Here is a 26,824-nt window from a genome sequence, read left to right as displayed (position 1 = left end):
CAACCAATCACGTCAAAGATTTCACGCTCTAATTCACTCGAAGATTCACGACGTAATTCACTCGACGACCACAAAATCGATCAAGGCGACTGATGCAAGGTTAAAGTTCTAGTACGATTTCCAGGCTCCGATGATATGCCTCCGAAGCATAGAATCGAATCAGAAACAACTCCAACCTTACTTCACTCGAACCTCAATCCATTCGGGGGCTAATGACGATGCCATGTACTTAGGGTAGGGTTATAGGCCTGACCTAGACTACCTACCCAAGGACACTGCCCTAAAGTCAAAGTCATTTGAAGTACAACAGAAGATACCGACTGAAACCAAGTTAAAGTGCAAGCCACTCGACCAGCTATCCCATTCGGATACCCCAATTCCACTCGACCAAGATAGAGTCACTCGACCACACGAAGAATCACTCGAAGTACAAAAAGTCTAAGGTCACCCCAGAATGGCAACGGTCAGGCGTTCACTTCGTAGTCTTAAAGATCATTTATAGTCATCCATAGCTAGCGTTACCAGTAACACCCCTGCCTTAACGTACATTGAATCCTGTGTAACTGAGGGCTGGAGGGGTCTGGCGCACTTTATATAAGCCACTCATCTCCTCTGGCACAAGGGTTCGCACCCCCTATAACTCTCACGCATAATCCAGTCGACAAAGCCTCCGGGCACCGAGACGTAGGGCTATTACTTCCTCCGAGAAGGGTTTGAACTCGTAAATCTTGCGTGCACAACCTCGTCGCAGCTAGGGCCTTGCCTTCTCCTATGTACCCCCTCTTCTTACTGTCAGAATTGCACGACATGAGGAGCCGGATTTGTAAAGTCTGGCTGTAGATATTTTTAGGAGTCAAATTCTACTCCCTCTGTTTCAAAATAAATGATTAGTACAAAGTTGAGTCACCTATTTTGAAACGGAGGGAGTATCAATTAGACCGAGAGAGGGGTAGGTAGCGAACACCACTTCTTTGGCCCTCCGGAGCCTATACCAGCAAGTATCCAACGTGTCACATCTGCAATAGCAGCCAAAATCCACTCGGGAATATCAAGAAAAGGAGGGGGAGAGCCACTTGGAAAGGGCAAGCAATCACCCAAACGGGACGGATACCAAAAGGCAGAAGCCGCTCACGCCCACGCCTTCTCCGCCCTCCTCCTTCTTCCAATTTTTCGCATCTCAGCAAAGGACCACCCGCGGAAGCTGAAAGGCACATCCGCCGCAGAATTACATGGACTTTCCTCGCAGGAGATTAGATTCGGTCATGTAAGTTTGCAGCTTCCGTTTCGCTGTTTGACGCCCCCCTTGCCGAGGTGTGCGTATCCTGCTTCTGCAGATCTCAGCTCGGTTCTTGGTTTCTTGCTTGGTACCCTGATTATACGTACTATGTCGGATCATAATGTGGTAGCTTGTGGAATTTCTGGAATGTACTAGGACCGGATCTTGACATCGCTCGTCGGCGATTTCAAGCAGGGCGTTGACCCTGTGGCTGTGGGAGGAACACAACCCGTTCGATGGTATTACAGACTCAAGCTGTGTGTTGGATTTCCGGATCTTTGTGTTCAAAGAGCTTTCCTTGGCTTGCTTCAACAGTTCAACCCCTATTTGGTGTAATGCGCAATGCAGGACACAAGACCTTCCTCCTGACACTGCATTTTTCTCTAGTTGAATCCAGTTCAGATGAAAGTGTTTCTAATATTAGCACCTTAGCTGTCACCTACAGGCCTCAGGGTAAAAATTAGTCTGTCGGCTTATCAGGGACAAGTCAAAGTGGATCTCCATGAGGTTTAAAATTTGCCATGCACCGCGTTCCTGTTGCCTCCGCCTCGTCCACAATCTTTCCCGTTGGGTTTTGAGGTGTGAGCTTGTTTCCATCAAGTTCTTTAGTAAAACCACATTGGCCTTGACAATTTATGAGTGTGTGTGCCAGTACACCATCTAACCCCATCTCCCCCCTCTGCTTCTTTCAGTTGAACCCACTTCATATGAAAGTGCTTCCAATAGTAGCACTAAAACTATCATCATCTACAGGAAAAGTCAAAGCTGTTGTCCATGAGGCGCAAACTTTGAGTTTGTCACAATTCTCTTAGGCAAGTTTGATCAAGTCAGTAAAATTTGCTTCATTGCCACAGTTTATGCGTGCCCAAAGGTTTGTTGAGTTGTCAAGATTAGCTTAGGCAATCTCAGAAACTCACTTGTGACGTGTCTTGTTTTTCTCTGAGACAAGTTAGGCAAAAATGTTTGACAAACTTAATCACTCCAAGGCTGTGAACCGCACAAGCCTATATCATTTGGATACAGTTCTACCCTGCTATATTTTCTTGATGAAAATGGTCTGAAAAGAATTGTTGCGTCAGTGAGCTGTGTACTTCCCATTCGTTGTGGGAATTGCTCATCGCATTTATGTAATGAATGAATAGCTAGTTCAATTGCACTCGATATATTTCTGAATTGCAACATTTGTACAGAATCATCATCTCTAGTGCACTATCTAAAACTGCTATTTGTATCGAATACACTTTATTCTACATAACTAGATTAGATGCCACATGATTTTCCTGCCATTTTCTCATGTTTCTGTGCACCTGCTTAATGTTTGTGCTAATTACTCACATTTCGTTTGTGCAGCTGCTTGATGTGATGATAGCTCTTAGATCATAGTTTACATTAGCCATTACAGCAAGGAGTCCTGAAATGCTGAAAAGCTCCATGTTTCTTCCTGCTGGTTCCTTGACCAAACAACTGTAGTATTATGAGGGGAGGTACTGAATCTGCTTATGCACTTACTTTGTGTGAGATGCCTGTCAGATATTGGTTGCAAAACACTCTCATCTTATTAAAAGCATGATCGTTGATCTGTAAAAGACATATATAATGAAGAATGTTTGTAAGTTTTTTTTAAAACGTCAAGAGTGTTTATAAGTACATATCTCTTGGAGAAGTATTTATCTTAGTTTAACTAAATTCACTGTTTTGTGTTCCATAGGAAGCTCAAACGAATATTGCAGTTGCCAAGTGTGCCTCGGCAAGTACACACTACTTGGCGATGAAGAAAATCCAAGGTTGGCAATGTTCGAAAGACGCCTTCCCTTCTTTGGTTGTGGAATTGGATGGTGTTGGTGAGGCAGTCTACTCCTTCATTCTTTCATTCAGTTATTGTTTACTGTATTAAAATTATTGCAGTTTTCTTTTAGGTTTCCTGTGCCCGTTAATTTGGTACATAGCAGCTCTTCTTTATTGCTGCAAGTACTACAACCGTGATCCTCGAGAACGGCCTGGGCTTGCCGCTTCTGCTCTTCTGGTTAGTTTTTATTCGTCATACACGTGTGGAGCATATCATGTCCTGTTAGATTTAGTATATGACATACAAAAGCAATAATTCTTTTTGCCTGTTTAACAAGTTAGTCAATCATTCATCGGTGCACATTATCATAATTCATGGTTGAATTGCCTGCATGGCCTTCTTTACTTCCTTGTTATGTACGGGCATTGTAAATCTAATATACAAACTCATCAATGTGCTTCTCCAGTTTTTTCATTTGTTTTCTTGTACACTGTTAGCAATTGAGTTTTCTTTCTTATGTTTCCTCTGGTTTGGTGTGTGCAGGCAATCATGTTTACAGCAGCGACTATCATTATCCTTTCTGTTTTACTGGTAATGTGTGCACACAAACGATTCTTGAATAGCTGTGGTAGCTGACTGAAGAATGTACAGTAGCTAGCTGCAAGATATTCAATGCATATCCTTGAGGAATGAAGTACTTGACAGAAATACTCTTTAGGTTCCTTTGTTAATCAATTGCTTAAATCCCCGGGAGAAATCGAAGGATTGCCCTTCGCGTGATAGCATGTCAGCATGTCCGTCATTTGCTCGAGTGTACATTACTGTACAATTTTGTGCTGGCAGATGAACCTGTTGCATAACATTTTTTGTACTGGCAACCAATTGGAATTTATTCTTTCAGGCGCAATCAGAAGATTATTATGCGCGAGCTGAGTAATATATCAGCTACCACCGAAATATATTATGTTTTACTTATATCATGCTGTCTATGTGAACTATGTATATAGTATTGCTGATTACTGAAATAGTGTTTTTATGTATTGATGTCTGATATATAAAAACCAAACTATATACATGTAATGCATACTGTATGATTGAATAAAATCTAGCCTCCATCATCAATTTTAGCTTCAAGAAGGCGCATGTCTTCAACAGTTAACAACTAGCCAGCAATTTCTACGTTAAGTTACGCACAATGCTAGCCAAACAGGTCTTCTGTATTGCTGATACTTCAAAATACTTTGATATATAAAAACTGCAGTATCTTGCACCAATAGGTTAATATATTGTAGTTTTCAATATTAGGTTTTTACAATACCGTTTGAAATTATGATAAATCCAGATCGACAAACATAGATGACACTGTCATAAGTATTTGTATGACATGTGTATATGAATATCAGAATATGCAACGAAAAGCCTGAATTCATTCATCTTCATCAAGCCGCCTCCCTTCTCTTGACCTTAACCATGAGGCCGTTCTTGGTGTGGAGCACCACCGAGTCGCTGGGCTCCACCACATGGCCGTCGACGAGCTCCACCCGGAAGTTATATATGATGGCTGCGGCGGCGATCTTGAGGTTGGTGAGCCCCAGGTCCTTGCCCAGGCAACTCCTGGGCCCGCAGTTGAAGGCTGCGAACTTGTAGCTCGGCTGGTGCCGGATCCGGCCGCTGCCGGACAGCCACCGCTCCGGCCGGTACTCCCGGCAGTCGTCGCCCCATATCCCCTCCACTCTGCCCATGGCGTAGATGCAGAAGAGGATCCTGGTGCCCTTGGTCACCCTCGTGCCGTCCGGCAGCACGTCGTCGGCGCGCGCCTCCTTCTCCTCGAACGGCGCGGGCGGGTGCAAGCGCAGTGCCTCCAGCACCGCCGCGTGGAGGTAGGTCGCCGACCGGAGCGTGTCGGAGTCGAACACGACCGGTTTGCCGCCGCAGCACGCGGCGTTGGCGCGCAGCGACTCGAGCTCGGCGAGGACCTTGTCCTCCACGTGCGGGTGCGTGCAGAGCATGTAGAAGAGCCAGGTGAGCGCGGACGCGACGAGGTCCTTGGCCGCGATCATGTAGCCGACGGCGGCGTCGCGGAGGAACCCGTCCCTCTGCCGGTCGGTCATGGCGGGGTCCCTGGGCCACGCCATGTACATGGACAGCAGGTCGCCGCCTTGTCCTTCTCCTCGGGGGAGCGGTTCTGCCTTGCGTTTCGCGATCTCGAGGTAGACGAACTCGTCGAGCACCGCCTTGGCTTCGGCGAACCTCCTCTCGATGCCGACGTTGAGCCACCTCAGCAGCTTCCACCAGCGAGCCGGCACGACGTGCCGGAACATGACGGCCTCCCCGGCGATCCTGGTCGCCTGGCCGAAGGGCGGGTACGGGGCGTCGGCCGCGGAGACGGACAGCGAGTCGAGGTCGGCGGCGAACACCACGGCGTAGGAGACGTCCAGCGAGAAGCGCATGAACACGTCCTCGAGCTCGACGGCGCGTCCGGCTTCGGCGGCGTGGTCCAGGAACGGCACCAGGAGCCGCGCCGTCTGCCGCGCGACGGTGGATATGACAAAGGAGCGGAACACGGGGGCGGCGAAGACGGTGGCGACGACCTGCCGCTGCCGCGCCCAGGACACGGCGTCCGCATTTAGCAGCCCGTTGCCGGCGACGTCGAACATCTCGGCGAAGTCGTGGCCCTTGTCGTAGCAGTCGAAGTTGGCCGCGAGGCAGTGGTGCGCGGCGGCCGGGTCGCACGTGACGAGGAAGTCGCCGCCGACGAGCCACGGCCCGCGGAACACGAACATGCATCCCGAGTCCCTGAGCGCGGCGGTGGCGGCGTCCAGGAGGTGGCCGAGGTTGCTGAGCACGAACGGGAGCATGCCGACGACCGGCCATCGCAGCGGCACGCTGCTGCCGCGGCACCGCAGAGCGAGGCGGAGGGCGGCCAGGGAGAGGAAGCAGAGCGCGGCCAGGAGGATCTCCGGGTAGGAGAGGAGGAAGGTCCGGAAGGCGCCCATGGTGGCCATTTGCGCTCGCTGCTGAATGGAGTGTGCTTTGCACGCCGACTGTTAATGTACTGATACTGATGATCGGTAGTAACTGGCACTTGTTAGTTCCCTGTGGGAGTGGTGAGATTCACAACGATTGTGTGGGCCGGGGATTTCGGCTGATGTGAGATGGAGAGTGCTAGTGCGGACGGTAAATGGTTCATGCTGAGTTCGTGATAGAAATCGTCCGCCTGCGGCTTGGGTCGGCACACCGCCGCTGCACGGATCGACTTGTTGCTCTGCTGATCCGACGGGCGACTGTTTTTTCTCTGCGCTCCAACGTGGACGTGGTCGATACCAAAAAAGAAATACTGCACCAGCCGGGAATCGTACCCGGGTCTGTACCGTGGCAGGGTACTATTCTACCACTAGACCACTGGTGCTTCATGTTAATTTCCAAACAATTAGATATAAGACCGATATGAGAATATCCGCGGGGACGGTAGGCAGTTCCTGCTACGCGTAGCATTCTTTTGAACAAAGGTATTCTGGACCGATATACTTTTTTTTGTAAACCGTGTGCATTCATTCTTAAGCAAAATTACAAACCCACATTTTTTTCTTTTTTTTGTAAACCGTGTGCATTCATTCTTAAGCAAAAATTACAAACCCACACGTAGCCACGATCTAGGACATCCTGTTGAAATATAGGTATGCTTTAGGCCCATCCAACAATTTTAAAAAATCTATAAGGACCCATATCATGACAAGGTATATGCTGGGAAGTTTAGTATCACCCCAATAGTGAAGGAAGAGTTGGACCCCTTCATAATGAATCCTTTTTCAAAATGTTATTGGAGTTCATCGCAAAAAAATAAATGTTATTAGAGTTCATCGCAAAAAAATAAATGTTATTGGAGTTTGAGAAGAGAAGTGGTTTCCACGCGGTCCTCCTCCGCCACCTACCTCGCCCCGCGCGCCATGAATGAGTCAAGCTGAGTCCAGACAGCTTTTAACAGAAGAGTCACGAATCTAAGACATTAGATCGTGGGTTGTTGCTGACACGAACGTAGATCCAGCCCACGTCTCTCCACCCGACCGCGCCTATATATTGGAGGCACCAGCAACCCTAGCCGCCACAAAGAACATATCACATCTACTCTGCCTCCACGCACACTGCCCAAACCATTCCGCTCACTACTGCTGCCACCAGCGATCCCACCCCGTTCACCTTGTGCACAGCTGTACGGGAGAGCAAGCCTTCGGTACCCGCCCCTTGAGATCATATACAGGAGAGGGGTGATTAGGTTTTTAGGGAGCGTCTCATATGTGACCACTAGCCGTTGTTCGTCTACGTCCTCGTCGCTTTCGTCATCGACATGGCCATGGACGCCGAAAAGCTCACTTCCAAGAAGAAGGTCGTCGAGGAGACCACCGCCACCGCGGCTTCGTCCTGGTCGACTGGAGGGTATAACCCGTTTATCTCGCTCATATTTATTTCCATGTTAGTTGTACTAACATTATACATAGACATGTTTGCTATTTGTGTACTACATGCTTATGTGATTAACACTGACATGCTCATGATTTATTTATGGATTAATTCAATCAAACATTGCTAATATACTCAACACATCCAGAACACAACTGATACAACACTTTGCAAAAAGGACCCGACAAGAAAAGCAAAGGAGCCCTTGGGGATCAAAAAGCAAAACCACCAAAAGTCACCGCCATGGTATGGAGCATCTTACATTTGGGGTCAACACAAAGCAGGAAATTACATACTAGCTCCTGAAATATGCAACGAGGATGCAAAATTGGGCACAAAGCCACTCCTATATGAGACTATCACAAAGGGGACGAGACCATTTAGTCCGTTAAGACGACCACAACTCCTCGCCATGAACTCCGCACTGAAGTTGCACTGCCTCCCATTTGGCATTATGGACGGGAGGAATAAAAGAGGCAACCCTTTGGCCATAGGGTTTTGCGACTTGTCAAAGTGGACCCAGAGCCTTTTGTGGACGTCGTAGCCTCTTGAAAACCATCACGTAAATAATATGCTCAAACACCATTTGCATCTTCGCTGTCGCTCCTATGCTCCGATGAGCCGTACATCCCTTGCAAGCCAGGGAGCGACAATAACCTCGCTAGAAGCTCAGATCCGATGAGGCACATCGCGAGAGAGGCGGGAAAAGTAGGGATCCTCCTATGTTTCCTTGTCTTCCACCTCGGCAACTCGAAGGGAACGGGAGTATCACCGCATCATCTCACCTCAACGCCACAATAAAATTAGGGGGCCTTCGCCAAATATTTTAAGGCCACGATAAACCGAGCATTATTATCTATAGCAGAAGCGTAGCTACCTCTCCCACACCTTCTGATTAGTGGCACCAGCGGAGGCAGAAGGAAGAAGGGTCGAGGAGCTTGTGCAGACTCAGGAAGAAGGGCGGAGAGAGAAGATGAGGGGGCGCTAAAAGTGCATTTGTCCCTAAATGGTGTTTTGGTGTGATGGCAATGTGGTTAGCAGGACTAATAACAACTACTAAGTTTGCCTCGGGTTATTTGTCCCTCAAGATTATTTTAAGGAGATGGTTGACCCCCACTTTAAAGGGAGAATGTGTGGTTCTCCGATGACTCGAAGTTTTTGTTTTAGTGTATTTGAGTTATAGGATCATCGAACTACTAAGAGGGGTTGGGATGCTCGGCTGAAAAGTGTGGGAACATGCAAAACATATACATCAGCCCTCCCATGTTCATCCAACTCAAAAATTCACAGTTACGACCGACATGATGGACACAGGCGCCTCCGGATGCTCAACATCAACCCTCCCAAGTTCATCCAACTCAACATCATCATTCACAATTACCACCGACGCGATAGACTCAGCCGCCTCTAGATGCTCACATGACAAGGGTGGATCATGTCCCTCACACAAGGTCGCCGGCGAGTTGACCTCCATGTGCTCCATGGATAGAGGCGAAGCAGGTCTCGCACATAGTTGTTGAAGCTCGGGCATGATCTGCGGCACAGGGGCAACGGCCATGGCGATGGCCTCTTCCTCGACAGCAGACGACACCGAGGATAAGGCTGACAGTGATGAAGAACTGACCCCAGCACAGTGGCGGAGACAGGGGACCAGCAGGGGCCCTGGCCCCCCTAACATTGTTGTATTAAGCCTAATATGCATACAATGGTTGCAAAAATGGTGTATTCTTATGAGCTGGCCCTCCCTAGCAAGGATTTACTACACTTGGCCCCCCTCATACTATATTCCTGGCTCCGCCACTGCCCCAGCATGAGGGAAGAAACAGCTGAAGAGCTCCGCATCATGTTCATCAATGTGGCCACCACCCGCGGGAGCCGACGTGGGAAGGGGCCTTCCCAGAGCAGCCTCTACCTGCTCTAGGAAGCTCCAACTCACACCAGCGAGTCTTGCATTGCAACAACAACCTCCCGCGGAGGTAGGACCGCCTCCTTCAGCTGAGAAGAAGTAAAGCCTTGAAGATCATAGCGAAGCAAATCCTCGTGCGCCGCAAAAGAAGACTCGAGCACCACATCCGCCTGGGCTATTGGGGGGTTGCCGATCTCAACCGCTATTGGAAACACAACTACTGAAGCCCAAGAACGAGCCATCGACTGAGGACATACAACAGGACCCACTGATCGAGGAGGACATGCAGCATGAGCCAGTGATCAAAGGGAGCATGTAGCACGCGACAATGTTGGCTGGCATACATTCCTCCCACGATGATTTGATCGGAAGCATCGAATGCACCAGACAGGATCCTTACACTTAATCCCCCAATGGCTTTTATCGAAGCAGTGGAAACACCTATTCCTGAGCCACATCAACGGAGGGCGCGCGTTGATGATGCTTGAAAGCAAGTGATGGAAGAGCCTGGCGCACGCGGCGGGATTGGACAATCTCCTAGCCTGCCGGCTCACCCCTCACAAGCCCCGGCACGACCAACATCGAAGACAACAATAGCATCTGCGAGATCCGTGTGAACAGGGCCCGACACTAGGGGCGGCAGCAGCAAGCCAATGAAGATGCAAGCAGAGGAAACGACAGCGGCCGATGCATGGGCAGCGAGCGTCAGTGCCGGAGCGAAGGCTGTCTTTGTGGGGAGGACGCGAGGTCTTAACACCCGCATTCTCCTCCGAAACCTGGAAGCTAGGGGCGGCGGCATCGGCGAGGGAAGACGCACGGTGCCGAGATGGCGGTTGATGGGGATGGAGATGAAGCGAGCGCCGCCGAAAGAGCCCATCCCTCCGCACAAGGTGGGAGGCGGTGGAGCTCGACCAAGGGCGCTGTGGGGGTTGGAGCAGGGACGCCCAAGGAGTGAGAGCTTGTCGGCACTGCCGCAAGTACTCACCGTCGCCGCAGACTGCAGGAGGTGGCGGACTGATTTTAACTCGTGTAGAGAGCAGCAAAAGGGCTCCAAATTTCGATCGTCCCCTTGCATGACTGGATCAATTCAAACGAGTGTGCTTCAATGATCACCTTAATGCATCTAAGTTCTTCCATCAATTCAATCCCTTTCAACATAGCCAGTGCCATGTGCCCAATTGTTGGACACGAACTTCTGCAACATCTGTTGGAGATGCTCAAAATCGTGATGGGAAGGCTCCAAAGCTAGACATTCTGCAGTTCTCCATCGTCACAACAAGGCAATTCAGCTTGCAGGAATTGAAGAAAGCTCTTAATAATAATATTGTTTCCGTAGTGACCAAAAATTTCTGAATCGCTATGGGCCACCGTAGATAAAAATTACAACGTTATGGACCATCGTCATTAAAAAAATACACTGGAGACCATGGGTCACCAAAACCTCGCCGAATGCCCTTACCCTGCATGCATCTGCCAAACGTCGTCAAAGAAAAGACCGCTATTGAAGGGACAAAGACGTCTAGAAACACTGAAGAACTCTCCATGTTCTACTCATATCCTCACAACGTATGAAAACAACCATTCCTGCTAGTCTATTGCCCTAGCAGGCAAAAAGCACAAGAGAACCCAACCGATCATGGACGTAAAATCTCCCTGGTCGACAGTTCTTAAACCTGGGAAGGATCATCCTTATCAGTGTCCATTTGCTCAGCCGCATGCTCATCCTGAGCACCGTCGCTAGCTGGCTCAGCGGACTCATCGGCTCCATTTGATTGTTGTTCCGGTGTATGAGCCTCGGGTGATGGGGTTTCTGCTGGTGGCGGGGTCTGGGGCTTTGGCGCTGGCCTTGGTTTGGTCATGATGGGTTTGCAGAACCTATAAGACAAAGTAGCGGGACAATTGTCAGATACATACAGGCTCTTTCAAAGGGGATTTCCTGTGAAGAACACCAGCTTACCTGTCAAGCGCTTCAGCCTTCTTCTTTATGTCAGAAACAAGTAGGACGGGATTAGCATGCTTCGGTAGAGCATCTTGCTGCTGCTTTTTCTCCATTAGCCAGGTCTCTGCGGCCGAGCACTCATTAACGACCTGTATGAAACAATACGGATTAGCAACTCGTCTCATCTTTCTATAGTCTTTGTATATAGAAAGTTGCTGCTATTCCAACATTTTGATTCGTCACTTAGATGTAGCATAGCCATCAGATTTGTGTAAGCCAATTACAATGTGGACATGTACTCGTGTGCCCAAGGATAAATGTTCAATCTAACTAGATCCTTACTGAGTGCATCTAACTCAATATTTGAACATGTGAGTGGAGCAATGCCACAGAACTACGAGCTGGGGGTGTTTCTTACTCCAGTAGGCCTTTTTTCAACAACAAAAACCAGTACCCAAAAAGTAGGTAGTTTTTCCAAGGTAGAGAACCCAATGTCATCTCTAAATATTTTGTTCTTCACCCCAATGCCATGTATTACTACATTTGATCGACAAACTATGCATTTTATAAATAAAACAATATAGTTTGCATCAGTTTGTATTAAAACAAATTTCAACACCAACAGGAGTTATCTAACATTCATATTTGCAACCACACCGAAACCATATATTTGACAATATATATCATTAAGAAAATAGGCACGCCCAACATAACTATTTTTCTACTCCAAGCAAACATAACTCAGTATACACTGACGTGCCATGCATACAGTGCATAATAGAGGCAGACTTTTCATGGTCTTCAGTGCACAACTTTGACTACATTTTTCACTCGTGTCTATAAATCTATACCAATATAAAAAGATCCAAATGGGCAGATCCAAACCATCTTGACCGTCAAATCATGTTATCTAGCGGTTCAAATCGCTCCAATATTGAGCACCAAACACGTTTAACGCTCTAATTACCCACCACTGCCATTGGTTATAAACACCATTTTGACTCAACGCTATCCCTTGAAATCTGTCATGTAATTAATATCCTACCATCCCCGCGAAAAAGTAATTGATATCTTACCAAATACTAACGTGCAACAGATATATCTTACCTAATATAACATGCAACTAATATCCTACCTAATATAAACGTGCATTGCACGTACATTATTACTAGTAGTTAGTACAAATATATAATATGGCATAAAAGTATTTTGCAAGGCACTGCAACGATATCATTCATGTATGCCTAGTCCATACACTTCGTTATATATTGCCGGTCAAAGTTATGCAACTAGTACCCAAAAGTCGAGTGTGCTATATTTTGTAACGGACTACTTTCTTCGCCTTTTAACACCTATTGACAGAGATGCTTTTTTATCAGTTAAGAGCTGCACTTCAGATTGCACGTGGAGATTTGTCTAGTCCAAACAATAAAAATAACTGACCACTAAAATGGGAGGACTTCACATCTTTAGCAGATAAAGCAAAGAGTGGTGAGCATTTCTACATCAACCAGTCATCGACTTCATGTTAGCGCATACCTTTTGTTTTTCTGATATGTCTATGTGATCAAACTTTTGGTCAGCAGACAATGCAGCCTCTCTAAAACTGCGGATGCAGTACACCAATTGCTCAAGAGCTGGACCTCTTTCTGTCCACTCTTTGTAGCGCATTTCGATAGGACCACCAAGCTGCAGAGGAACAGAGTTAAAGAATCATCTAGAACCTAAATGAGAACAAAACCAAATTGTAAACCAGAGTTAAAGAATCATCTAGAACCTAAATGAGAACAAAACCAAATTGTAAACCATATAATGTACCGGAGAAAGCATACCTTTTTCAGTTCTTCTAGTTTTGCAACATAGACTCCCTTGGTCTCATCCTCACCATCTTCATACAGCCAATCCTCAACCTCCTGAAGTTTAGCCATCAACCCTTCTATATCCTCCAACATGACAAAATCATTGTACTTCTCATGAATCTGAATACAAGAGAAGCTGACATCAGGTACTGCTCAGTCATAAACAATCATCAGAGCATGCAATTCAACTTACCTTGTTACGCATGTCATAAACATAAGCCTCGACTGAATTTTTCTTGTCCTTGGTTTCTTCCATCACTCTGTCCTGAAGAGCCATTTCATATTCTTTCTCAACAGCTTTCTCTAGCTCAACAGTGCCCATCGCCCCATACACCATTTCGGCAACTGGAACATTTGTTTTCTTAACTTTCTTTTTTGATGGCTCAACCTAAAAGGTACAAAGATTATTTCATATACATAATTGTCTTGCCCAAGAAAAATAAGTCGAGTGCTTTGCCAAAATATTAACATGAATAAGCGAAACTAAATTTTGTAGTCCATAACTACAAAAACATGACAGAGAACCGCATTACCAAAAATAAACAATCATAAGGATGATTACAGGCTTTTTCATGGGGAAAATCAAGTGCTTTACCAAAAAAATGATGGAGAAACTTCTTTTGATACTCATAGTAAAATACTTACTAAGCACCATAAGGATGATCACTACCAAGCTCATTACAGAAATATTGTGTAATTGTCTAACAAAGTACTAACTAAGCAAAATAAACTGAGATAGGCACATTCAAATCTGGGTAAACACAGATTTGAAGTTCAAATCTGGGTAAACACAGATTTGAAGCTGCAGAGAAAAATAGCTCTTCAAAACATGCAGCAAGCAAAAGACCAGGCATACTAATCCTATACAATACAGAGAATAAAACAGTACCTTTGTGTCAGTATCCATTGGAACAGTTTTTTCCTCAGAATCTTGTGCCCCGTTTTCAGCAGCACCCTCAGCAGGATCAGCAGCTCCTTTAGGTTCCTGCGTATGGTCACCAGCACTAGAAGCAGGGTCCTGCGGTGCATCATCTGTCTCCATTCTAGTAGCATCCTTTGGCACCTCACTCGTAGATGAAACCGGAACTTCCACTTCCTCCTCTTCCAGCATCTGCATAGCGGCGAAGCAAAGCATACAGTATCAGAAATATATTATATGATATTTCAGAAGAAAAAAAAAGACTGAACACAGTATTGCAAATTACGCAAATTACCGTTGCTGATTCAAGAGACACTATCCCATGGATGTTGAGGCGAACTTTCACTTTCAGTTTAGCCTTCTCACCTTTGCTGGATTGGAAAGGGCCGATCTGCATGTAAATAGGTAGAGCAAAATTAAATCAGGCACCATTAGAAGTTGCTAGAACCAGAGCTTATATCAGGCCCAATTCATTGCAGCTGTATTGCATAAGATTGGGGTATTAAAATAGCAATACCCACCGTGTAAGTGCTAATTTTGTGTGTTATTTGCAAATCATCTGTGTCAACATTCAAAACATCTACTGCAAATGTACTGGACCTATAGAAGGTCAGAGCCTTGATGCTAGGCATTGGATTCCCCTTGGGGAATACAACAGTTTGTTGGGATTCATTGTTCTGAGCATCTGGCTTCCATGATAAAGCAACTGAAAAAGGAAACCCTTCATTAACCTGCACAAGATGTAAAGCCAATGTCAAAACTAGGGGGGGGGGGGGGGGGGGGCAGTCACTCAGAAATGAATCTAACATCAACATAAATTGCAACTTATACAAGAAATTAAAATCAGAGATATAAATGCAGCATATATGACACTTGATAATCAAAATCAACTGAAAGCACCAGTGATGTAAAATCTCAGCAAATTTGAGTTAGTATTTTCCTTGAGAACATAATGAGCTCTTATGAAAAGCAGATCCATAAGATCAAACAGATTATGGGGATCCCGTAACTGATGCTACATTCCGACAAGGCAACCGTAGCAGGCATGAGTCAACTGTGGACTGGGTGGTCCCCTAGGAACTTTTGCTTTTCCCACCTATCCTACTACGTTGCAGCATGCAGTGGATTCTTTCAGTTTCCTTTGATTGTTGGAAACATACATGGTGCAAATCAAATTAAAAGAAAAAAACAAACAGAAACACACTAGGCAAGTGCAGCAGGTGAAGGGAAGTGCTGCATGCCTGCATGGCCTAGAAAAGGAAAGGGGAAACAGGGCCACATGCAATTGGAAAACAGAGTGCGTCACCGTTCTCACAGATTATGAGCTCAGCAAAAATTAGTTCAAATTGCATAGCAAGAGGGCACACGAAGTTGTTGTGCAATTGTAAGAGCTTAAAGCAGTAGTTGGCTTAAAGTTACAATTTGAATGAACACTAGGCCTCTCCACCAACATAATTATCAAGTACACCGGCAGCCCCAATGTTAGTGTTTACTTTTTCTGAAAAAAATGATGGAAGTTATCAGGAAAGGCCTAGTTGGAATAAACACATATTTTCTAAAAAAAATGGTGGAGAGGCCTAGTTGCATGTTTATTCCAACACGCAACTAGATCTCACACACATTCCATCATTATCAGGAAAGTTAGTGTTTAGTTTTTCTAGAAAAATCATCTTTCCTACATTATTAACGCCTACTTAAAGTCGGTAACAATTATAGGCATCAACAGGTCAAACTACCTTATAGTATTACAGAAAGCTCATGTCCAACAGCTGTTCTATACTTATGATGACATCTATTTATACTTCTCATGCATAAAAGGGAGCATGCAAAATTTCAACACATTTAAGATGAACCATTGTGGAGAAAACTGAGACCATGGAAGGAAAACAGCAAACATATGCAAGCAAGTGAATACCTGAAACTCCCGCACTTTGAACGTCGGGCTAAGAATAGCACACTGGAGAGCACATCCCCGGGCAACACATTCACTTGCATTCATAGTTCTCCTTGGTTCTTTTCCAAAGAATTCAGTAATTATCTTCATTACTGCAGGAACGCGAGAGCCTGATCCAACAACCTCAACAAAGTGCAGACTTTCTGTCGTCAAGCCAGCTTCTGACAATGCCTTTTCCAGCGGCCCCTTCACACGTTCTAGTACTGGTGCGCTGATCTGTTCAAACTCATCCCTCTTAATGAATCCTCGTACATCCTTCTCGTCCATCAAGCACTCAATGTTCATTGGTGCCTCTGGATTGGCGCTCAGCATCTTCTTGAGCTTCTCACATGCCACACGCAACCTAATGCAGGCACGGGCATTCTGGTAGACATCGATCTTATACTCCTCTTTAAATTTTGCTGCAAAGTGCTTAAAAAGGGCTTCATCAAAGTCCCTTCCGCCAAGAGAACGGTCATATGCATGTGATAGCATCTTGAGCTGCCCCTTCTTGTACCCAACAATGCTGACCTGCATACTGGCATTCCCAACATCAACAAATGCCACATTCAGCTGATCATTCTCAGGTAGATCAGTCTTGTAGATCCCATATGCCAATGCTGTCGCAGTAGTCTCATGGAACAAACGCAATGGCCGGAGACCAGCAATTGTTGCAGCATCAATAACAGCCCTCCGCTGCAGGTCAGTAAAATAGACTGGGATACCAATGCAGCAGTCAATAACAGCCGAGTTGAGGTTACCCTCAGCGATGGCCTTCAAATTGGACAGCACCATGGCAAGCAGCTGTGTGGGGGTGAACGAGCGCTCCTCCCCCAGATACCGTACGTGAACAAGCGGGAACCCATCAGGGCCCTCCGAGACACGGAATGGGAAGGCCTTAATATCATTCTGCAGCTCAGGATCAGCAAACTTGCGTCCCAGTAAGCGCTTGATCTGGGAGATGGAGTTCTTGGGGTTCATGGTGGAGTTGGCGGCACCTGCAGTGCCGATGAAACGCTGCTTGTCGCCAAAGCAGACAATAGCTGGGGTCTCCCGCTTGGACTCTTCATTGAGGACCACGTCGATTCCGCGCTGCCGCGCCACCCCCACAATGCAGCTCTCATTGCCAAGATCAAACCCCACCACACTCATCTCCGACCTGTCCTTTTTATCTTCCCGGTCACTACTGGTTCTGAGATCTAGATCGCGAACTACACCTGCACAGAACGAGATCCAGGAGTTAACGAACCCTGAAAAGCAGTGGAAATGCATAGATATCAACGTATATACCGCAGAACCTCCCGAATCCATAGCCCAGAGCCCAAAAAGTGGTCGAATTTAACCCAAATCCACCACAAACCCCCAGATCCAAAACCTTGGCAAACCAATCCCTGCGGCCCTAAAGCAGTAGCAAAACTCTACAGACCGCAGCGTAATCCTCAACAAAGTAACAAGGGAATTAAACGCCTAATCTAGAAACATGATCTAATGGTGAAAAGCCAAAGCGGATCCGAGCACGGGGAGATCGATATCGACGCATCCGCCATGGTCGTACCAAGCGGGAGGCATGGGGCTGGATCGTACCCGCGGCGTGGAGGCCGTTGCCGAGGCCAGAGAAGCTTCTGGAGCTTTGCTTCTGGTAGCCGCCGCAGCTGAGGGTGGTGTCTTGGCAGCAGCTCTTTTTCCTTGGCGAGGAGGAGACGGACGAGAGGAGGTCGGGTGGTGGTGTATATACGGCGCCTGGTGGTCGTAGCGAATCCTCTAGAAGGTGGGCAAACCCTGGGTTCGCCAGGTCGGTCTGTGCACGCTCCTAGCCTCGTATCTGGGCTGTCGGTTTCATGGGCCGCCTGCAAGGGCCAGACCATGAGATAATTGACATTTGTGGGCCTAATGCTCGAAACTGCGGCGAACGAGTCAGTTTCTTCCTTCACCTAAAAAAAAGAGTCAGTTTCTTCCATCTAAGAAAAAATGTACCCTCGAAGTTGTTTGAGCGCGCGTTTTGGAGGACACTAGAACTACTGTCATGAACCCGTAGTCCAGGGGTGGACTAATCACAACTCATCTTAGAGCACGAGGATCGAGATTGATGATTATGAAGATGGCTTCCCCCTCCGGCAGAGTTCTGGATCAGGGTGAAACATAAAGATCGCCTCAGAAATGTGATGACACTCCACTCGCCACCAATGCGGAAGGATGCCGCCAAGAAAAAAGGAACTCCCCTTCGCTCTGCTGAATGCATCGGTGGTTGCGGCAAAAAAGTACTCGGTAGTTGGGGTGGAGTTTTGGGGTATATATGGATCATCAGGCATCGGAGCCACGCGTTGTAGCCCATGTAGAGCACATGAAATGATTTTTGCCTCTTACTGAGGTTTATGGGGTTGTGCTTGCAAGTTAGTCACGGTCCAAAGCAAAGTGAAAACCGAAGTTTAAAATATTGTGAGTGATTAGCGACCACAAATAAGATATAGAAGGAAAACTAAAAAGTGAGAGAATAAATGAGAGCTGTGAAATCTGTAGCTCTAAGGCGTTCTCACTTCTCTGGGAGTCTAAATTCCTCACTAGTATGTGTCTAACAGATTTTCCACTAGTATTCTAACATAACATATGCGTAAGCATAGTTTTAAGTTCAGATAACTAAGCCACCTTGTATCTTTTTACTAGTGGTTGGGCCCCGTGATTGCGGGCCTCCTGAGAGCCCTTCTCTGCGGTGCAATCTTGTGTAAGAATTAGTATGTACTTCTATTATACCATGTAGACAATGCACTTTGCGCTGGCTTTTTTGCTCATTGGTGTGCACGTGGAAATGAACCCGGGGACATAAGCATAGATACATAAATCTAGGTAAAATTCATTAAAGGTGATAGCAGATTAAATGTTGGGGAGTAATATGCAACAATAGATCTGGTTAGATAATGCATTTACGTATATGGTAGCTGGTTGAAAAGTCAAGCAAGGCAGTTGAATTATATAATATATTTATATCAATATAAAAAGACTCGAAGAGGCAGATCCAAACCATCTCAACCGTCAAACCATGTAATCTAGCGGTTCAAATCGCTCCAATGTTGAGCACCAAACATATTTAACGCTCTAATTACCCACCACTGCCATTGGTTATAAACATGTTTAGACTCAACGCTATCCCATGAAAAAGTGTGCAAGCTATGGTGGGGCAAAATGGGAATCAGAACGGTCATCACTCAAAGCTGTCAGATTTTCAAAGGACCAAGCCTCCCAGTTTCAGTCAGGCTATTGACCCCTTGGAAGCAGACGATCGGCTGCGAACCATTGAGAGGAAACTTGAGATTGCTCGGACTGAAGAAGGTGATAAAGTTCCATTTGCAACTCATTATCTTGAAGGCGCTGCTGCCATATGGTGGGAAAATTTAAAATTCATGTGGCCTGCTGATGAAGAAATCACCCGGTCAAAATTCACGGATCAGTTTCGAAAATATCATATCCCTACTGGAATTATGAAGACTAAGCAGCAAGAATTTCTCGCGCTCCTCCAAGGAAATCAGTCTGTGGGTGAATATTTGCAAAAATTCAATCATTTGTCACGTTACTCCCTTCATGACGTGGCCACTGAAGAAACAAAGATTGACAGGTTTCTTGGTGGATTAAACCAGCAACTCCGGTGTACTCTCAGCATGTTTGATTTCCCAGATTTTCAAACTCTGGTGAACAAAGCTTTCATTGCGGAAAGGGAGCACAAGCTCGTATTAGACAACATGCCTGTCAATAACGATCACAAGCGCAAGTTTGAGCCAAAGAAGGATGGGCAACCCGTGCAAAAGGCTTGTACCTAGCAGCAGACTTAGGTGGAATACAAGCCCAATTGGCAACAGAATGTTAACAAGACCACCACCCAAGTCAAGAATGTCGTGACCAACCCAGTGCACGAGGAGCACCAGCGCATCAATGCTTGCTTCAGTTGTGGGAAAACCGGACATTATGCCAGACATTGTCCCAAGAACAGCAAGGCAAATGCTCTATTCAGGCCACAAGTCAACTTTATGGAATCATGCCCGGACCAGCAACACATCACTGGGCACGTTCATTACCTCTCTGCAGATGAAGCCCAAGAAAACCACGAAGTCGTCATTGGTATGTTTCCTATTAATGACATACCTGCGGTAATTTTATTTGACTCTGGGGCTTCCCACTCTTTTATCTCTCGGAGTTTTATTGCCCAAAACAAATTTCCTTGTTCGCTTTTGGGCAAGAATATGTTGGTACAAACCCCGGGATCCCTAATCAAGAGCAATCTGATCTGCCGTAATCTGGAAATCAATATCAACGGAGTCTGCTTTTCAACTTCTTTGATAATTATTGAGTCTGCTAAACTGGATGTTATCGTGGGTATGAATTGGCTGACTGAATACCAAGTATGCATAAATTGTGTGACCCGAGAAGTCACTTTGACTAGTCGGGAGGGGCAAATACCAAATTCTATGCTTGCAGAAGCATACCCAAGAAAGAAATGGCCTTCACCGCTGTGGCTGAATTGGAATTAATTCGTGTGGTCGGTGAGTTTCCTGATGTATTTCCAGAAGAGTCGCCAGGCATGCCGCCAGATCGAGAGCTTGAGTTTGCAATAGATCTTGTGCCCCGAACCGCACCGTTATACAAGAAGTATTACTAGATGCCCTCATCAGAATTAGTGGAGTTAAAGAAACAGCTTGATGAAATGCTCCAGAAAGGATATATCCGTCCCAGCTCTTCACCATGGGGATCACTTGCTATCTTCGTGGACAGAAAGGATGGCAGCCTCCGCATGTGTGTGGATTACCGTCAGCTGAATGATGTCACCATCAAAAACAAATATCCGCTGCCAAGGATTGATGATTTGTTTGATCAGCTCAGTGGGGCCAAGGTATTCTCCAAGGTTGATTTACGGACAGGATATCATCAGCTCAACATTAAAAAGGAAGATATTCCTAAGACTGCCTTTACCACTCGGTACGGTCTTTATGAATATATAGTTATGTCCTTTGGTCTCACCAACGCCCCTGCTTTCTTCATGCATATGATGAACAAAGTATTCATGGACTTCCTCGATAAGTTCGTGGTAGTCTTCATCGATGACATACTTATTTACTCAAGGAGTGAAGAAGATCACAAAGAACACCTCCGAGTAGTGTTACAACGACTCCGCGACCATCAGCTATACGCCAAATTCAGTAAATGCGAATTTTGGCTCCAGCAGGTTGGATTTCTTGGACATGTGCTATACGTCGAGGGTATAGGCGTGGACCCGAGCAAAGTAAAGGATGTGCTCGATTGGTTTCCCCCAACAACTGTATCACAAATTCAGAGTTTTCTTGGATTGGCCGGTTACTACCGTTGTTTCATTGAAGGGTTTTCCAAGATTGCTAAACCCATGACGGAGCTGCTCAAAAAGGATAAGAAGTTTGAATGGACTGAGGACTGTGAGAAAAGTTTCAATGAGCTAAAGGTACGGTTGACGACTGCACCGGTGTTAACTCTTCCAGATATCTACCGCAGTTTTGATGTGTACTGCGACGCCTCCATACAAGGACTTGGATGCGTACTTATGAAAGATGGCAAGGTAGTAGCCTATGCATCGCGACAACTACGACCCCACGAGGGAAATTACCCTACTCATGATCTGGAATTGGCCGCGGTAGTTCATGCTCTAAAAATTTGGAGACACTATCTCATCAGGAAGGGGTGCCAAATTTTTACCGATCACAAGAGTCTCAAGTATATATTTGCTCAGCCAGATTTAAATCTCCATCAACGAAGGTGGCTTGAGTTAGTCAAGGATTATGATCTTGGAATAAATTACCACCCGGGTAAGGCCAATGTGGTCGCCGATGCACTCAGTCGAAAGCCTATCAGCCTGAATATCATATTGGAATCCTTGGCTCCTGAACTTCAAGACGAGATTGCTCAGCTCAACCTGGTCATAGTTGATGATGGCCTTGCTAATATTTTGGAAGTCGCCCCCACCCTTGAGGAAGAGATCCGCAAGGCACAGCCAGATGACACCATTCTGCAGAAACGTGCCAAGATAAGGTAGCGGGACAGAGCTCAGATTTCTCAAGGGATCAATTTGGTACTCTCCGATTCCGTGGAAGACTTTGTGTACCAAATCAGGCGGATCTAAAGCATAAAATCCTGTCAGAAGCACATGAATCTTCGTATTCTATTCACCCTGGAGGTACGAAAAGGTATGAAGATCTGCGACAAGTGTTCTGGTGAGATGGGATGAAGAAAGACATCTCTTATTTTGTAGCCTATTGCGACATATGCAACAAGGTGAAGGCAGACCATCAGAAGCCAGCAGGACTTCTCCAACCCCTGCCAGTCTCACAATGGAAATGGGATGATGTCTGCATGGATTTCATCACAGGACTGCCCAAGACTCCGCGAGGCAATGATGCAATCTGGGTCATAGTGGACATCTTAACCAAGGTTGCTCACTTTATCCCGATCAGGACCACATATCGAGCGGATCAACTTGCACAGCTGTATGTATCCAGGATAGTTAGTCTGCATGGAGTACCTGTAACATCCCAAATTTTCAATTTGGAATGTTATACATAGATCATTCATGCATATCATATTTTATTGCATTTCGTTTCCCTATCCTCGAAATCCTAAGCAACTCAAGGACCCTCGGAGAGAGTTGGGGATTTCCCTGTTTTCATATTTGAGTTTTATCAAATATTGAAACGAGGATTTTTGGTTTTAATTATTTTCCTCTCCGAAAATATTTCATATTAAAATATATGAGAGGAGATAATATGACTTCTCCAAAATAAATGAAATATTGGAGGAAAAATATTAAAATCAAATATTTGATTTTATCCGGAGTTTATTGCTATTTTATTTGAATTAGAAAAATTGCACATTTTTCAAAGTTGCATTTTAGGGCCAAGAAAATGTTCATCTTGTTCTAAATATTTTATTTAGACGGTGAAAATTTGTTTTGGCATTTTTAGATTTTTATTTTATTTTCTAGGATTTATTTAGTTCCGGTGAAATTATTTTTTTAAAAAAACTCCCGTCGGACCGCACTGGGCCGAGGCCCAGCCACGCGCCTCCCCGCACCGGCTCGGGAGAGGACTCCCGAGCTGCGCCGCCGACATGTCCGTCCCGGACACGCCGCGCCTCGCCCCTTCCCCAAGCCGCCGCACCCCCTCCTCTTATAAGCCGCCGCACCCCCCTCCTCTTATAAGCCGCCGCACCCCCCCTGGAGCCCCGAGCCGCCCCACGCCACCGCCGCAAGTCGCCTGCCCCGCCGCCTTGCTGCCACTTGCCGCCGCTGCCGCTTGCCACCGCCGCCGCGGCCGCTTGCCGCCGCCCCGCCCCACTCGCCGGAGCCGCCCCGCCGCGCCGGACCTCGCCGGAGGTATAAGCGCCGCTCGTTTTTTTAATAAAAACGGTTTGGTTTTTGTTAGAAAACCCTAGTTTTTTTGGATAGATCAGTTCGCCGGTTTTTTTCCGGTTTAGTTACTTTGCGGACGTTCGTCCGTACGTTCGTCATAACGAACATGTTCACTCGTTAGCCACAGACAACGAACGCTCGTTTGTTAGCCTGTTTGTTAGTTTTCTTTTTTCGGATTTTTCCGCGATTATTTCCGATCGCGATTTCTGATCCGATTTTCGTTTCAGTTTATCTTTTCGCTCGTTTATGGGAATCAGGCGATTCAAGCGCCTAGATCTTCGTCTCGAACCCTCTTTCTGTTTAACCAACTTGAACAGGATTTTGGTACTGTAGAATTTGACCTTAGTCCAGATTAGTAAATGGATCTTGTTTCTTTCGCCGTTTGAGTTTCGTTACTCCGTTTGATTTGATTCTTTTCGCAAACCGGAGTTCTTAAGTTGAACTTTCTGGTTATATCTTCTTATTTGAGATTTACCCGTGTTTCTTTGCTTGATTGCTTATGTATGCTATTGTTTGTTTGCAATAGAACACCCGGAGTGCGAAGCGTGCTACTACGAGTCCCTAGGTTTTACGGATCATCAGCAAGACAAGTAACACTTTGATCATACCCCTTTATCACCCAGTTTTTATGCATTAGTTCCAATCCTCAAACATTGCATGGTTAGGATGTGATTAACATGTGGGTTGGGAAGTAGTTGATGAGGTAGTACCTATTGCACTGTTATTATCAAACCCTTGGGAGTTACTTCTACGAAATACTTATATTGCTATGCTATGCTCGTAGACGTGGTTTCGGTGAGTGAAATCCATGACAGATGTGAGATTGTTAATTAATGGTTCAACTTAAGGTGGCAACTTGAATACACATCTGGGTGGATTGTTTGTTGGGCACCTGGGAAATCCAGTGTTGTCCTAGGATATCCCGGAGTACCCGTGTGATAATCCTATGGTCCGCCACCCAGGCTCAAAGGGAACTGAGATATTTTCATGCTAGAAACTTCCGTGTGCATCCACAAGCTATTATGGGCTCTAGCATAGTTGAGTAAGTTGCGTGAAGCTCCCGAAGAGGTGGATCAACAGGTGGAGGGATGTAGGTTGGTATGGTGTAACATCCCAAATTTTCAATTTGGAATGTTATACATAGATCATTCATGCATATCATATTTTATTGCATTTCTGTTCCGCAATCCTTGAAATCCTAAGCAACTCAAGGACCCTCGGAGAGAGTTGGGGATTTCCCGGTTTTCATATTTGTTTTTTATCAAATAATGAAACGAGGATTTTTGATTTTGATTATTTTCTCTCCGAAAAATATTTCATGATAAAATATATGAGAGGAGATAATATGACTTCTCCAAAATAATTGAAATATTGGAGGAAAAATATTAAAATCATTTATTTGATTTTATTTGATTTTATTCGGATTTTATTTGCACTAGAAAAATTGCACATTTCAAAATTTCATTTTAGGGCCAAGAAGATGTTCATCTTGTTCTAAATACTTTATTTAGACGGTGAAAATTTGTTTTGGCATTTTTAGATTTTTTATTTTATTTTCTAGGATTTATTTTCTGTTCGGCGGAATTATTATTTAAAAAAAACTTCCAGCCGACTGGGCCGAAACCCAGCCGGGCCGGCCCACTCCCCGCGCGAGACGTCTCCCACCCGGAGACCGAGCCGCCGCCGCCTCGGACGAGGAGTCCGGCCAGGACTCCTCCTCGCCGCCGCCTTGGCCCCTCCTCCAAGCCACGCCGCCGCCTTGGCCCCTCCTCCAAGCCACGCCGCCCCCCTTTTTTATACTCCCCCCGGACCCCCCCCCCGCCGGCCCACTCCTCGCGCGCGTCGTCTCCCACCCGGAGACCGAGCCGCCGCCGCCTCGGACGAGGAGTCCGGCCGGGACTCCTCCTCACCGCCGCCTTGGCCCCTCCTCCAAGCCACGCCGTCCCCCTTTATATACTCCCCCCGGACCCCCGCCACCACCACAACCACCACCGCCGCCGAGCCCCGCCCCGAGCCGCGCCGCCGCCTCCCGCCGCCCGCGCCTCGCCGCAGCCGCTGCAGCCGCGCCTCGCCGCCGCTTCGCCGCGCCGCCGTCGCCTCACCGCCTGCAGGCCGCCGCCCAAGCCCCGCCTCGCCAGAGGTACCGCGCCGATCCGCCGCCATCGTTTTTTTAGAAACCGATTCGGTTTTTTTGAAAACCCTAGTACTTTTTTTAGATTGGTTCGCCGGTTTTTCCCGGTTTCTCTATTTAGCGGACGTTCGTCCATACGTTCGTTTTAACGAACGGTTTTCGCTCGTTAGTTACAGATAACGAACGCTCGTTCGTTAGTCTGTTTTTCAGTTTTCCTTTTATCGGATTTTCCGCGATTATTCTTGATCGCGATTTCTGATCCGATTTTCGTTTCTGTTTATCTTTTCGATCGTTAGTCGGAATCAGGCGATTTAAGTGCCTAGATCTTCGTCTCGAGACCCTCTTTCCGCTTAACCAACTTGAACCAGTTTTTGCTACTGTAAAATTTGACCTTAAATCAGATTAGTAAACGGATCTTGTTTCTTTCGCCGTTTGAGTTTTGTTGCTCCGTTTGGTTTGATTCTTTTTGCAAACCGGAGTTCTTAAGTTGAACTTTCTGGTCAATCTCTCTTATTTGAGTTTTGCCCATGCATCTTAGCTTGATTGCTTATTTATGCTATTGTTTTCTTGTGATAGAATTCCCGGAGTGCGAAGCGTGTTATTTGGAGTCTCTAGGTTTCGCGGATCGTCAGCAAGGCAAGTAACACATTGATCATACTCTTTCCATACCCAGTTTTTATGCATTAGTTTCAATCCTCAAACATTGCATGATTAGGATGTCATTAACATCTGGGTTGGGAAGTAGTTGTTGAGGTAGAACCTATTGCCCTATTATATTCAAACCCTTGGGAGTTACTTCTACGCATTGCTTATATTGCTATGCTATGCTCGTAGACGTGGTTTGGGTGAGTGAAATCCATGACAGATGTGAGATTGTTAATTAATGGTTCAACTTAAGGTGGCAACTTGAATTTACATCTGGGTGGATTGAGGCACCTGGAGTACCCAGTGTTACCTGTATTTTTGGAAATCCCGGGGTACCGTGTGATTTTCCTATGGACCACCACCCAGGCTCAAAGGGAACTAAGATGATTCATGCTAGAAACATCCGTGTGTAGCCACAAGCTATTATGGGCTCTAGCATAGTTGAGTAAGTTACGTGAAGCTCTTGAAGAGGTAGATCAGCAGGTAGTGGGTTTGTAGGTTTGGTATGGTCTACCCGGAGTAGAGAGTTAATGTTTCTGAAAGACTGTGTCTCGG

General features: G+C 46.2%; 3 protein-coding genes and 1 pseudogene across 6 annotated transcripts; 2 read left to right on the top strand and 2 right to left on the bottom strand.

The window, feature by feature from the left end:
* Positions 1-1,038: 1,038 nt before the first annotated feature.
* On the top strand, positions 1,039-4,037 carry LOC125551683 (uncharacterized). 3 transcript variants are annotated; one of them, XM_087515942.1, is made up of 7 exons: positions 1,039-1,264; positions 1,433-1,855; positions 1,969-2,088; positions 2,627-2,760; positions 2,985-3,117; positions 3,182-3,299; positions 3,606-4,037. In XM_087515942.1, the coding sequence occupies exons 4-7, from the start codon at positions 2,751-2,753 to the stop codon at positions 3,696-3,698; spliced, it is 354 nt and encodes a 117-aa protein (XP_087372068.1). In that variant the 5' UTR covers positions 1,039-1,264; positions 1,433-1,855; positions 1,969-2,088; positions 2,627-2,750; the 3' UTR covers positions 3,699-4,037. The 3 variants fall into 3 exon arrangements, with proteins under 3 accessions (XP_087372068.1, XP_087372071.1, XP_048570928.1); XM_087515945.1 differs by having other exon boundaries at positions 1,433-2,088; XM_048714971.2 differs by lacking the exons at positions 1,433-1,855; positions 1,969-2,088 and having other exon boundaries at positions 1,040-1,264.
* A 141-nt stretch (positions 4,038-4,178) lies between these two features.
* Positions 4,179-6,431, bottom strand: LOC125551677 (noroxomaritidine synthase pseudogene; annotated as a pseudogene).
* Positions 6,432-10,725: 4,294 nt separating this feature from the next.
* Positions 10,726-17,821, bottom strand: LOC125551675 (heat shock 70 kDa protein 14). 2 transcript variants are annotated; one of them, XM_048714954.1, is made up of 10 exons: positions 17,661-17,821; positions 16,059-17,293; positions 14,665-14,874; positions 14,439-14,534; positions 14,114-14,335; positions 13,418-13,612; positions 13,198-13,344; positions 12,905-13,054; positions 11,384-11,514; positions 10,726-11,301 (listed from the first exon to the last, which is right to left on the bottom strand). In XM_048714954.1, the coding sequence occupies exons 2-10, from the start codon at positions 17,226-17,228 to the stop codon at positions 11,094-11,096; spliced, it is 2,529 nt and encodes an 842-aa protein (XP_048570911.1). In that variant the 5' UTR covers positions 17,229-17,293; positions 17,661-17,821; the 3' UTR covers positions 10,726-11,093. The 2 variants fall into 2 exon arrangements, with proteins under 2 accessions (XP_048570911.1, XP_087372055.1); XM_087515929.1 differs by lacking the exons at positions 10,726-11,301; positions 11,384-11,514 and having other exon boundaries at positions 13,036-13,089; positions 13,143-13,344.
* A 1,419-nt stretch (positions 17,822-19,240) lies between these two features.
* Positions 19,241-19,885, top strand: LOC147990386 (uncharacterized). Its single transcript, XM_087538192.1, has one exon. It carries the CDS (start codon positions 19,241-19,243, stop codon positions 19,883-19,885), a length of 645 nt encoding a protein of 214 aa, XP_087394318.1.
* Positions 19,886-26,824: the final 6,939 nt, after the last annotated feature.

Source organism: Triticum urartu, chromosome 1A (genome assembly GCF_056163025.1).
Source record: "Triticum urartu cultivar PI428250 chromosome 1A, HENAU_Tu73, whole genome shotgun sequence".
In the NCBI taxonomy this organism is placed as follows: Eukaryota; Viridiplantae; Streptophyta; class Magnoliopsida; order Poales; family Poaceae; genus Triticum; species Triticum urartu.
The sequence above is the reverse complement of the archived record's forward strand: the minus strand, read 5'-3'. Positions and strand labels throughout refer to the sequence as shown.